Genomic DNA, 13901 nt, shown 5'->3' with positions numbered 1-13901 from the left:
GAGTTTGAGGCTACCCTGAGATGGCCTCAAACTACATAGTGAGTTCCAGGTCACACTGGACTAAAGCAAGACCCTACCTCAGAAAACAAAAACCAAAACAAAACAGTATCCATACGAAATATGTTCTTAATAATAATAATAATAATTAGCCATGCGTGGTGGCACACACCTTTAATTTCAGCACTTGAGTGGCACAGGTAGGAGGACTGCCATGAGTTTGAGGCCACTCTGAGACTAATCCCAGGACTGCCTGGGCTAGAGCATGACCCTATCTTGACCAAAAATAATAAATAAATAAAAATAACTTAAAAAAAAGAAAAAAACAGGGCTGGAGAGATGGCTTAGCGGTTAAGCGCTTGCCTGTGAAGCCTAAGGACCCCGGTTTGAGGCTCGGTTCCCCAGGTCCCACATTAGCCAGATGCACAAGGGGAGTCTGGAGTTCGTTTGCAGAGGCTGGAAGCCCTGGCGCGCCCATTCTCTCTCTCTCCCTCTATCTGTCTTTCTCTCTGTGTCTGTCGCTCTCAAATAAATAAATAAAAAATTAAAAAAAAAAGAAAAAAACAAATAATAAAAACATAAAATAAATTTAAAAATACAGCAGCTTTCATGACAGACAATGTGAAATGTAAGCACCAAGAGCCACTATACTAGGAGCTTCCAGCCCATACCACAGTTTTCTTCATCAGACTTGTCTTTGCAGTCAAAGCCGCCATCACACAGCCAGCTGATGTGGATGCACTCTCCGCTGCGACAGTGGAATTCGAGGTTCGAGCAGGGATTGTTGTCCCCTGGGGAGGAGGACATGTCGTGGCCCCCGCAGTGCTGGGGCCACTCATCAGAACCATCCTCACAGTCAGGATCTTGGTCGCAGGCCCACAGCTTGGGAATGCAGGTGGAGGAGTTGCAACGGAAGCTCGCAGGGCCGCAGGTGGTTGCTGGACACAAGGCCTCATCCGAGCCATCCAGACAGTCCCGGTCCCCGTCGCACAGGAACTGGTGAGCGATACACTTGCCGTCGTGGCAGCGGAACTCTTCCTGGGAGCATGTCTTAGGGGCTATAGGAATGAAGGAGAAGAGACAACCTTGTCACCTCTAAGTCCTGGAGCCGAGAGCAGCCAACACCAGCTCGTTCTACACACGAGGACACTGTGCCCTACGGAGGCTGTCCCATTTGCAGAGCATTGCAAATGCATTACAGTAGCAGATGCCTCCTCCACACTGTGGAATACTTCAGGCACACAAACATGAGGGACTGAGTTTGGATCTCCAGCACCTGTGTAAAAACTGGGACCATGCCTTTAATCCCAGCACTCAGAAGGCAGAGGAAAGAAGATCAACGTGAGTTTAAGGCTACCTTGAGACTGCAGAGTGAATTCCAGGTCAGCCTAGGCTAGAGTGAGACCCTACCTCAAAATAAATAGAGTAAGTAGAAAACTCCATCCTTGCTCAGTTAGCTCATTCATAAGGCCACACAACACTGTCACGACCTCTGGACAGTTAAGAGGTTAAAGTCTTACGCTGTCCGCGCAGGATGACAATGCCATTTACAAGTTTGCCATCATATTTATGCTTGTTCCACTGGTGATGTCATTTGATACAGTTTCATTTACCTATGGTAAAGCTATCAAAAAATAAAGTGGCAAAGTCCACAAATACAGAGAACTGATCAACAATACAGAAGTTCTTTGCTTGCCTTTTGTTACATTTTCACGACACAGGGTCTCACTATGTAGCCCAGACCAGCCTCAACCTCAGGATCTTCCTTCCTCAGCCTGCTGGCGTTACCAGGGGGCACCGCCACATCTGCAGCACTGGGGATGGAACCCAGGACCTTGAGCATGCAGGGCAAGTGCCCCAACACAGTCATACCCCCAGTCCTCAGGCACTTTATTTTTATTTATTTATTTATTTTTATTTTTAATTTTTTGGCTTTACAAGGTAGAGTCTCACTTTACCTCAGGCTGACCTGGAATTCTAAATGTAATCTCAGGGTGGCCTCGAACTCACGGTGAACCTCCTACCTCTGCCTCCCGAGTGCTGGGATTAAAGGCGTGCTCCATCACTCCTGGCTAGGTTCTTTATTTTTTACTTCAGTATGCTGTTACAAGTGTCCTTTTTTATTTTATTTATTTATTTTTCTTTTTTTTCCAGGTAGGGTCTCACTCTAGCTCAGGCTGACCTGGAATTCACTATGTAGTCTCAGGGTGGCCTCAAACTCACAGCCCCCAGCCCTCACTGAGGATTCCAGGCAGGAGCTCTACCCCTCAGCCACGCCCCCAGCCCTCACTGTGGATTCTAGGCAGGAATTATACTGGTTAGCCAAGTCCCCTTACCCCTTACCATGGTGTGATTTGAGGTTGTGAGTGAGCTTGGTAGGAACAGCCAGGCTACAACTTTGGTAGGGGACCCTGGGAAACAATGCCCAATTCTTCTCAATCCTCAGGGCCAGTTGGGTTACTGGGCCTTACCACAGCCTAACTCATCTGAGCCATTCTCGCAGTCAATTTGACCATCACATCTCCAGATGTTAGGAATACAGCGGTTGACACGACCTCCACAGCGGAAATCCTCTGATTTGCAGGTGACAGACACTAGAGGAAAAAGAAGTGCAAGCCTTAAATCAAATGTTTGTTAAGGAAGCTGTAGAAAGTTCTAGAAATCTAACCTTTATGGGCCAAATTGGAGTATGTAGTACATTTAATGGACTTTGTTAAAAATTACACATTAGAGGGCTGGAGAGATGGCTTAGGGGTTAAGCGCTTGCCTGTGAAGCCTAAGGACCCCGGTTCCAGGCTCTATTCCCCAGGTCCCATGTTAGCCAGATGCACAAGGGGGCGCACGCATCCGGAGTTCGTTTGTAGTGGCTAGAGGCCCTGGCATGTCCATTCTCTCTCTCTATCTGCCTCTTTCTCTCTCTGTTACTCTCAAATAAATAAATAAATAAATAATATTTTTAAAAAAATTACACATTAGAGTCGGGCGTGGTGGCGCACGCCTTTAATCCCAGCACTTGGGAGGCAGAGGTAGGAGGATCACCATGAGTTCGAGGTCACCCAAAGACTACACAGTTAATTCCAGGTCAGCCTGGACCAGAGTGAGACTCTACCTCTAAAAACAACAACAACAAAATTTACACATTAGAATTGCCAGGCATAAACTGGGTGTGCTAGTGCACGCCTTTAATCCCAGCACTCACGAGGCAGATGTAGGAGGATCACGAAGTTCGAGGCCACCCTGAGACTACATAGTGAATTCCAGGTCAGCCTGAGCTACAGTGAGACCCTACCTAAAAAAAAAAAAAAAAAGGCGGGGTGGGGAGGAGCGGGGGCCTGGAGAGATGGCTTAGCAGTTAAGGGCCTTGAGGAAGCCACTCAACATCCACCTTTGCTGTGCACAGGTACATGCATGTGCACATGTATGCAAACCACCTACACATATCGATGCAAGAAAAATCAGTGACAGGAGCTGGAGGTACTGCTCAGCAGTAAAGCATGTGTGAAATGTGGGAGACCGTGGGTTCCATCCCCAGCACAACCAACAAATAAAGGGTGTGTGTCAGAGGACTTACTGCATGTCTCTTCCAATTCATCAGAGCCATCCTGGCACTCAGCACTGCCATCACACACCCACTTGATGGAGATGCATCTCCCATCCTGGCACTGGAACTCATTCCTGCTGCACTTGTTTTCCACTGGAAGACAGGCAAGAGGAAGGAAGGTCTCATTAGCAGAATCCTGAGCAGACCACATTTCCTGTACCTACTGCATATGCCTATTTCCTGTGTCTATTCTCCAGAACTGTCATCTTACCCAAAAAGCCCAGTTTCCAGCAAAATAAACAAGCACAGCAAATGTAAGTTCTCAAACCCAAAAGAAGAGTGGAGGATGCAATGAATGAATAAAACCCCAAGGGGAAATTGTCAGCTATGTGCAGTGATCAGCATCTTTGTTGTGAAATGCAAAGTCGAGACCCATGGAGGGAAGGAATTAAAATGTTAGAACTGGGCTTGAGGTGATGGCTTAGTGGGTAAGAGGCATAAGCATGAGGGTCTTTGGGGGCCTGAGAACCCTGAGCTCAGTTCCAAGTATTCACATAAATACTAGGTATGGCCATGCATGTCTATAACCCCAGTCATGTGAGGAACAGAAAATGAAGAATTGTTAGAACTTATGAAAAGGCAGCTTGGGCTCAAGATTCCACCTCAAGGAAATAGGTGATGAGTGATAGAGGGGTACACCTAAGTTCTCCTCTGCTCTCTACACACATGTAGCAGATGCACATATCGTTTTCTTTTTTCTTTTTTTTTTGGTTTTTTGAGGTAGGGTCTCACTCTAGCTCAGGCTGACCTAGAATTCACTATGTAGTCTCAGGGTGGCCTCAAACTCACGGTGATCCTCCAACCTCTGCCTCCCGAGTGCTGGGATTAAAGGTATGCACCACCATGCCTGGCCCAGATGCACATATCTAGGCACACATGTGCATATACCACACATACACACCACATCTAAAACATGTTAGAACTCTGGGAAAAAAAAAAAATCTCCAGCTGGGCATGGTGGTGCATGCCTTTAATTCCAGCACTCGGGAGGCAGAGGTTGGAGGATTGCTGTGAGTTCAAGCACACTCTGAGACTACAGAATGAATTCCAGGTCAGTCTGGACTAGTGAGTGAAAGCTCCCCCCCCCCCCAAAAAAAGCAGGGTGTGGTGGGGCATGCTTTTTAATCCCTGCACTCAGGAGGCAGAGGTAGCAAGATCACCACGACTTTGAGGCCACCCTGAAACTATATAATGAATTCCAGGTCAACCTAGGCCAGAGAGAGACACTACCTTGAAAAACCAAAAAAATAAAGGCTGGAGATGGCTTAGAGGATAAGGCATCTATCTGCAAAGCCAAAGAATCCGGGTTCAATTCTCCAGGACCCACATAAGCCAGATGGACTGGGGGGGCACACGTCTGGAGTTCGTTTGCAGTGGCTGGAGGCCCTGGTGTGCCCAGTCTCTCTCTCTCTCCCTCAAATAAATCAAATATATTTTAAAATAAATATAAAGAAAACTCTAGCACTTGGGATGCAAAAAAAAAAAAAAAAAGATCATGAAGCTGGGCATGGTGGAGCATGTCTTTATGGTGACTCATGCCTTTTTTTTTTTTTGGTTTTTCGAGGTAGGATCTCACTCTAGCCCAGGCTGACCTGGAATTCACTATGAAGTCTCAGGGTGGCCTCGAACTCACAGAGATCCTCCTGTCTCTACCTCTACCTCCTGAGTGCTGGGATTAAAGGCATATGCCACCATGCCCGGCGACTCATGCCTTTTAATCCCAGCACTGGGGAGGCAGAAGTAGAAGGATTCCTGTGAGTTCAAGGCCAGTGTGAGACTCCATAGTGAATTCCAGGTCAGCCTGGGCTAGAGTGAGACCCTACCTTGAAAAATCACAGAGAGAGAGTGAGTGAGAGAAAGAGAGAGAAAAGAAGTAGACACTAGTAAATATACAGCAGCAAAGACAATCATAAATCTAAAGATCAGAATTTTTAGATTTTGATTATTAATTTGCGATCAGAGAAAGAGAGAGCATGCACATCAGGGCCTCTTGCCATTGCAAACTCCAGACACACTTTGTGTGTCTGGCTTTACTTAGGGACTGGGCACTTGAATTTGGCCATTAGGTTTTGCAAGGAAGCGCCTTTAACCACTGAACCCTCTCTCTAGCATGGTCAGTTTAAAAAAATATATTTAAATATTTTTATTTATTTAGTGCATCTGGTTTACATGGGTACTGGAGAATCGAATCTGGGTTCTTAGGCTTTGCAGGCAAACACCTTAATGGCTAAGCCATCTCTCCAGCTTTAATTTTTACTTATTTATTTATTTTTAGATTTTCAAGGTAGGGTCTTGCTGTAGCCCAGGCTGACCTGGGATTCACTATGTAGTCTCAGGGTGGCCTCGAACTAATGGCAATCCTCCTACCTCTGTCTCCCAAGTACTGGGATTAAAGGCGTGTACCACCATATCAATATACATATACATACCTATATGTGTGTGTGTGTGTGTGTATTTTTTTTTAGAGAGCGAGCGAGAATTGGCATGCTAGGGCCTTAGCCACTGAAATCAAACTCCAGCCACTTGTGCCCCCTTGTGTATCTGGCTTATGTGGGTCCTGGGGAATCAGATCTAGGTCCTTTGGCTTCACAGGCAAGCACCTTAACTGCTAAGTCATTTCTTCAGCCCTAAGAGATATATATATATGAATTTAAAACACTTTTAGCCATCCCTCCAGCCCACCCTCAGATACTTTTAACAATGGACTAGAGGGACTGGGGAGCCAGCTCAGCAGTTAACGGGAAGCCCAGCACCCACATGGAGCCAGACACAAAAAGTAGCATGAGCACCTGGTGTTCACTGAAGTAGCAAGAGACTCAAGTGCATGCACCCATGCATAAGTGCATGCACACACACACACACACACACACACACACACACACACACTTATGCAAATAAATAAATAAATATTTAATTTAAAACTAAGGGCTGGGGCCAGGTATCATGGTGCACACCTTTAATCCCAGCACTCTGGAGGCAGAGGTAGGAGGACTGCTGTGAGTTCGAGACCACCATGAGATTACATAAACTCCAGGTGAGCCTGGGCTAGTGTGAAACCCTACCTTGAAAAATCAAAAAAAAAAAAAAAAAAAAAAAAAAAAAGAAAGAAAGAAATAAAAAAAGGACTGGGAGATGTCTAAGTGGTTAAAGGTACTTACTTGTAAAGCCAACAGGGCCTTGATTCAATTCCCCAGGAACTACATGCCAGGTGCACAAAGTGGCAAACACATACATTTTCATTTATTACTTACCAGAGAAAAAGAAAGAGACAGAATAAAAATGGACACACTAGGTCCTCTAGCCACCACAAACGAACTCCAAATGCATGTGCCACCATGTGCATCTGACTTATGTGGGCTCTGGGGAGTTGAACCTGGGTTCTTAGGCTTCATAGGCAAGCGCCTCAACCACTAAACCACCTCTCCAGCCCCCCACTTTTTTTCTTTTTGGTTTTTCAAGGTAGGGTCTGTCTTTAGCCTAGGTTGACCGGGAATTCACTCTGTAGTCACAGGCTGGCCTTGAACTCATGGCGAACCTCCTACCTGTGTCTCCCAACTGCTGGGATTAAAGGTGTGCACCACCACACTAGGCTAAAAATATTCTTATTTACTTATTTGCAAGTAGAAAGAATGGGCACACCAGAGCATCTTGCACTGCAAATGAACTTCAGATGTATGCACCACTTTGTGCACCTGGCATTGCACGAATACTGGAGAACTGGACCCAATCTGTCAAGCATTGCAAGCAAGAGCCTTTAACCACTGAGAGCCACCTCCCCAGCCCTCACCCTATATTGAAATGACAGGTTTCTTAAGTACGTTGCAGTCCAGACTTCAACTCTGTGAGGGTCTGTCATCCTTGCAAGACAAAAGTCTCAGTTCACAGTATGGCAGTCACAGTCATCACGCTCCATAACGTGTATAAAATGATGGCCTAGTGGTGCACACTTTAAATCCCAGATCCCTGTGAGTTGGAGGTCAGTCAGAGATTACAGTGAGTTCCAGGTCAGCAGAGGATAGAGTGAAACCCTGCCTCAAAAAAAAAAAAAAAAAAAAAAAAAAATCAGGGCTGGAGGGATGGCTTAGTGGTTAAGGCGTTTGCAAGCAAAGCCAAAGGACCCAGGTTCAATTCCCTAGGACCCACATTAGCCAGATGCACAAGGGGGCGCATGTGTCATTTGTAGTAGCTGGAGACCCTGGCATTCTCTTCCATTCTCTCCCTCTCTCTTTCTCTGTCAAATAAAAACAATTTTAAAAAATGGGTATGGTGGTACACGCTTGTAATCCCAGCACTAGGAGGCAGAGGTAGGAAGACTTCCATGAGTTCGAGGCTACCCTGAGACTACATAGTGAATTCCAGGTCAGCCTGAGCTAGAGTGAGACCCTACCTTGAAAAACAAAACAAAAAAACGGGGATGGAGAGATGGCACATTGGTTCAATTCCCCAGTACCTACCTATTTAAAAACTAGCCTGATAGGATGGAGAGATGGTTTAACCGCTTGCTTGCTTGCCAAGCCTAAGGACCCATGTTGGACTTTTCAGATCCCATGTAAGCTACATGGACAAAGGCAAGGCAAGCACAAGGTTTCACATGCCCACGAGATGGCACAAGTGCCTGGAGTTAGATTTCAGTGGCTAAGGCCCTGACCAATTCTGTGTCTCTCTAAAATAAATAAATAAAATAAATGAAGCTGGGAATGGTGGTGGAGGCCTTTAATCCCAGCACTAGGGAGGCAGAGATAGGAGGATCGCCATGAGTTCGAGGCTACCCTGAGACTACATAGTGAATTACAGATCAGTCTGGGCTACAGCAAGACCTTACCTTGGAAAACCAAATAAAATAAAATAAAATAAAAATGAAATAAAATGGCTGGGACTACAGAGTGAACTAGGATGAAAGGGTGTGAGTCATCACACCCAGCAAGGCGAATCATTCTTGTGACTAACTGTGGCTGCCCTACCTGGTGTTGGTTGCTGGAGCAGCCTAATGTGCCTCTACACCTAGCTGACTCACAGCTCTACTCAAAGAGGAAATGACTCAGGCCTCCACACAGACAGGAAGCAAGGGAGATACTAATGCTAAGGGAGTAATTATGAAGGGAGGTTCAGCATGGGGCACTAGTAGCTAAGATCTGGGGGAGGAGCATTAGTCACCCCATAGAGCCACAGTGGCTCTGGTGACTGACTGGTCATTAATCCATTGCTCTCACCTTTGTAGACTAACAAATAAATATAACAGTTCATTTACAGCAGCAGGAAGCTCTGACATACCCATTCTCCCTTTCTCTAATAAATACGTAAGTAAACAAATAAATTTTTTTAATGAAAAGAAAGCTGGTCATGGTGGCACAAGCCTTTAATCCTAGCACCGGGAGGCTAAGGTAGGAGGATATCTGTGAGGTTGGGGATAGCCTGAGACTACATAGTGGATTCCAGGACAGCTTGGGCTAGAGTAAGATCCTACCTCAAAAACCAAAAAGTAAGTCCGGCATGGTGGCACACACCTTTAATCCCAGCACTTGGGAGGCAGAGGTAGGAGGATCACCATGAGTTCCAGGCCACCCTGAGACTCCATAGTGAGTCCCAGGTCAGTCTGAGTCAGAGTGAAACCCTATTTCGGAAAACCAATCCAAACCAAACAAAAAAATCCCCAACATCCCAGCACTTGGGAGGCAGAGGTCAGAGGTCAACTTGTCAATGACAAGTCAGGGACAAGGTTATTGAAACTGAAAAGGAGAATACACACTTCTGCCTTTTTTCTTCAAGCACACAAATGAGGTAGCCAATACCCTCTATGTTTGATTTTTGAGTGGCATTTATTTATTTATTTATTTATTTATTTTTGAGGTAGGATCTCACTCAAACCAAGGCTGACCTGGAATTCGCTATGTAGTCTCAGGTTGGCCTCTAACTCAAGGTGATCCTCCTACCTCTGCCTTCCAAGTGCTGGGATCAAAGCCTGATTTGAGTGGCTTTTTCTTTTCAGAGACAGAGTCTCATGTATCTCAGGCTGTCCTTGAATTCAAGGTCCTTTTGTCTCAACCTTTCATGTGCTGAGATGACAGCCAAGCCACTTTGTTTTCTTTCCCACACTAAGTAGTTGTTCAGAGAAACCAATAGCTGATAGGCTGGTTTCCTTGAAGAGTCTATCCCCAGGGACAGCAAACACAGCTGTAACTGAAAGCAACCAAGAGACTGGCAAGCACAAGGGCACAAGTGCTTAGTTATCACACAGGAAGTCCTACATTCCATCCCTAGAAACAATAAAAAAAACTAAAAACAAAACAAGCCCACAGCCAGGGGTGTGGTGGCTTATTTATCCCAGCACTCAGGAGGCTGAGGCAGGTGGACTGCAGCAAGTCTGGTGGCAGCCTGGGCGTAAGGTGAATTCCAGGCCACGCTGAACTAAACAGAGAGACCCTGCCTCAAAAAAAGAAAGGAAGAAAGAAAAAGGAAAAAGAAAAGAAACAGAACCTGGGGAGATGGTTCAGCAGTCAAAAGTTCTTGCTTATAAAGGCCCTGGCTCAATTCCTCAGCACCCTGTAAAACCAGATGCACAATGGCACATGTACCTGTAATCTCAACATGCCTGACTTTTTATGTTCATTTTTTAAATTTATTTATTTGAAAGTGACAGAGAGAGGGAAAGAGACAGATAGAGAGGGAATAGGCGCACAAGGGCTTCCAGCCACTGCAAAGGAACTCCGTGTGCCCCTTGTGCATCTGGCTAACTTGGGTCCTGGGGAAACGAGCCTCGAACCGGGGTCCTTAGGCTTCATGAACAGGCAAGCGCTTAACCGCTAAGCCATCTCTCCAGCCCGTGCCTGACTTTAAAAAAAAAATTATTTTATTTATTTAGAGAGAGGGAACGAGGCAGGCACACAGAGAGAATGGGCGTGCCAGGGCCACCAGCCACTGCAAACTCCAGACGCATACACCACCTTGTACATCTGGCTTACATGGGTCCTGGGAAATCGAACCGAGGTCCTTTGGTTTTGCAGGCAAACGCCTTAACCGCTAAGCCATCTCTCCAGGCCATCATGCCTGACTTTTGTTTGCAGTTAGGGAGTTCCTTGGCAACAGCCGGAGCCCATCTGTCTCAAGAAGGCAGAGCACAGGCTTCTGACCTTCACATACACACTGTGGCATACATGTTTTCCCCAAAATAAATAGATTTAAAGTCAAATAAATGAAGCAGTGTTCTTTTCCAAAGAGGGTGGGTAAATTTTGCCCTTGTTCCTTTTAAGAAGCATGGCCTTTCTGTCGGTGTTCCATGTTTTCCCATTTGTTTGACACTCAGGAAGGTCTGAATACTACTAGTTTCCTTAATATGGGTATCCCACAGTTCACAGCTGTTCCAGCACTCAAAGCCAACGCCCAGCCAATACCAGAAGCTTCCTCCAGTCCCAGTCTTATTTACATATAGGCTGTGCTGGTTCTGATTAAGAAAAGGAGCCATTTAAAACCCTATCTAGAGCAGGGCCCACTGTGTCTGGGCAGCTAACTTAAAGCCACAGTAAGAAAACATTAGCCCAGGCTAGGGTTGTGGCTCGATTGGGTAGAGTGCTTGCCTAGCCTGCGGAAAGCCCTGGGCCCGGATCTCCAGCACCACATAACCGGGGCGTGCTGGCATATGCCTGGGATCTCAGTACCTGGGAAGTAGAAGCAGAAGAATCAGTTAAAAGTCGGCTACATAGTGACTTTGGGGCTAGCATACATGAACACCGTCAAGAAAAGAGAAGCAAAAAGTGAAGAAATGACAGCCAGGCGTGGTGACGCACGCCTTTAATCTCAGCACTCAGGAAGCAGACGTAGGAGGATCGCCGTTAGCTCGAGGCCACCCTGAGAATACATGGTGAATCCCGGGTCAGCCTGGGTTACTTCGAAAAACCGGAAAAAAAAAAGGAAAGGAAAGAAAAAAAAGACGAAGGAAAGCAAAAGTAAGCCAGGTCACGGGTGATAAACCATCCTACTCTCCGGTCCAAAATCAGAATCCAAAGTGCTGACCACTACACCGTGGAACCTACGCTTCCCGTGTAAACTCAATTGAAACTCATTCCTCGGCAAGACGAACAGCCTTCCTTCATCAGAGCCTCGAAACAAAGCCACCGAGAGTCGCGGCGGGCCCTGCCCTCCCGCGCTACGGAACACAGCGCCAGCCTTGAGGTCTGCTGCCTGGGCACGTCTCCCACATCCGCGGAGCCCCGCAGCCTGGCCCCCGGGAGGGCGGGCGGGCGGGCAGAAGACCACAGCCTCCTTCCGCACGCCGGGAGACGGCACCGTCGCCGCCAGCACACAGGAGGCCTCCGGGTTCCCGCCCAGAGCCCTACGCGAGGGAGGGGGCGGAACTTCTGCATCAGCCCCGCCCCGGCCAGCCGCGCGGCGGGCCACGCCCTGCGCCGCCTCCGCCTCCCATTGGACGAGGGGAGTGGCTCGAGGCTCGCCTGTTCGCGAGTCGCCCAATAGGAGCTCGGGGGCGGGCCGGGCGAGGGGCGGGGTCCCGCCGGGAGCCCCACGAGGCGCGGGGACCAAGCGGCGGAGTCCTGGGCTTAGGAAAGGCAGCTCTCCAAAGTTGAGCCCCTCGGCGCGTCCCCATCGTTCCAGTCCCGCTCTCAGAACTGGGGCTCCCCACAAAACGGGGAGCCCACGCCTGATGGAGACTTGGGAAAGCTGCTCCCCGCTTCTGCCCACCCTGACTTCTTAAAAGCCGGGCACTCCCCCTTCTTCGTCCTCTCCAAGCTTCCTAAGGAATGGGTGGCTCTGTTCCAAACTCCTCCAGGTCCCGAATAAACGACCGGGGTCGACGGGTCTGGCGAGGGCCCCCTGAGCGAGCCTTACCTGCAGCCCCGGCGGCGGCGGCGGCGACGAGAAGCAGGGCGGCGGCCCAGCGTTGCGCCCAGGCCGTAGGACTCATGTTCACAACCTTTGCCTGCAGCGTGCCACCCCGACTCCCGCACTGCACCCGACCGGAGGTGACTACGCGCCGGGGGCCAGTGTCATTTGTAGCATGCCAAAGTGAGGTTCCCAGCTGGGGGAGGAGTTTACATGGGGTGATTTTCAAATGTCTTCACCTCACTGCGCGGGGAGGAGCTTCGAACGGCTCCTCCTTAACCCGTGAAGTCCTGACTCGAATTTCCATCCTGGCAAAAGGCAGGACACTACCGGTGTCCTGGACATCTTACCTGGGGAATTCTCCCAGCAATTTCCCAAACGTTTAGCTGCCACGTTTCTTCTTGGTTCCCAGAGAAAAATAGCAAGAGTAGTTTCAGATCCTCTTGGTCTCAATGGAAACAGTTCGTAGACTTTCTCCTTCTTGCAGTTTGCTGCTGCTTTCCAGGAATCGTGGATAGATTTCTGACAAGATTTAGTTCCAGTTTTTACGTGATTACTCCAATCAATCACCTTATAAACTGTAATTGGGGAGGAAAAGTGCTGAGGTCTCAGGTTCCATCCCCAGCGACTCAAAAAAAAAAAAAAAAAAGAGAGAGAGAGAAAATAGCACATGGGAGGCAGAGGTAAGAGTATCTCCGTGAGTTCGAGGCCACCTGAGAATATATAGTGACTTCCAAGCAAACAAAAGGTTTTTATTATTTATGTATGTGTGTGTGTATGTACATAGTATGTACCAGGACCACCTACCACTTGAAAACTCCAGATACATATGCATGTATCACTGTTTTTTTTTGAGAGAGAAAAATGGCCCACGAGGGCCTCCAGCTACTGCAATCAAACGTCTGCCACCTTGTGCATATATGCATCCTTGTACATGTGTGACCTTGTGCTTCTGCCTAACATGGTATCTAGGGAGTAGAACATGGGTCCTTAGACTAAGCCATCTTTCCAGTTCTGATTACTATTATTATTATTTGTTCTTTAAGGTAGGGTCTCCCTCTAGCCTAGGCTGACCTGGAATTTACTATGTCATCACAAGGTGGCCTGAAACTCAGCAATCCTACCTCAGCCTCCCAAGTGCAGGGATTAAAGATGTGCACTACCATGCCTGGCTTTTTTTTTTTCAAGAGCTCACTATAGCCCAGGGGTACCTGGAAGTCACTATGTAGTTCCGGGTTGTCCTTGGACTCACTGTGATCCTCCTCCTTCAAACCATCTCCCCCAGTTAAATGTTATTATGTAAAAAAAAATATTAAAGTCATGAGCCACCATACCCTGCTTTCTGGCTTACTTTCCTGAGACAGAGTTTCATTGAATCTAGAGCTGCCATTTCTCAGACCAGGTGGCCAACAAGTCCCAATGATCTGTCTACCTCCAGCCTCTCAGTACTGGGGTTCCAGGCATGCATAGC

At 47.6% G+C, this 13901-nt stretch overlaps 1 protein-coding gene across 1 annotated transcript in view; it reads right to left on the bottom strand.

Annotated features, from left to right (window-relative positions):
* Window positions 1–12618, bottom strand: part of Ldlr (low density lipoprotein receptor) — a 44050-nt gene extending 31432 nt beyond the window's left edge. The window contains exons 1-4 of the mRNA XM_045143295.1: window positions 12437–12618; window positions 3569–3691; window positions 2469–2591; window positions 669–1055 (exon numbers count right to left, since the gene is read on the bottom strand). Of these exons, the coding sequence (XP_044999230.1) occupies window positions 669–1055; window positions 2469–2591; window positions 3569–3691; window positions 12437–12512 (709 nt within the window). The 5' untranslated portion in view covers window positions 12513–12618. The remainder of the gene's footprint in view (window positions 1–668; window positions 1056–2468; window positions 2592–3568; window positions 3692–12436) is intronic.
* Between the last annotated feature and the right edge of the window lie 1283 nt (window positions 12619–13901).

This window comes from Jaculus jaculus, chromosome 2 (genome assembly GCF_020740685.1).
Source record: "Jaculus jaculus isolate mJacJac1 chromosome 2, mJacJac1.mat.Y.cur, whole genome shotgun sequence".
Classification (NCBI taxonomy): domain Eukaryota; kingdom Metazoa; phylum Chordata; class Mammalia; order Rodentia; family Dipodidae; genus Jaculus; species Jaculus jaculus.
The sequence above is the reverse complement of the archived record's forward strand: the minus strand, read 5'-3'. Positions and strand labels throughout refer to the sequence as shown.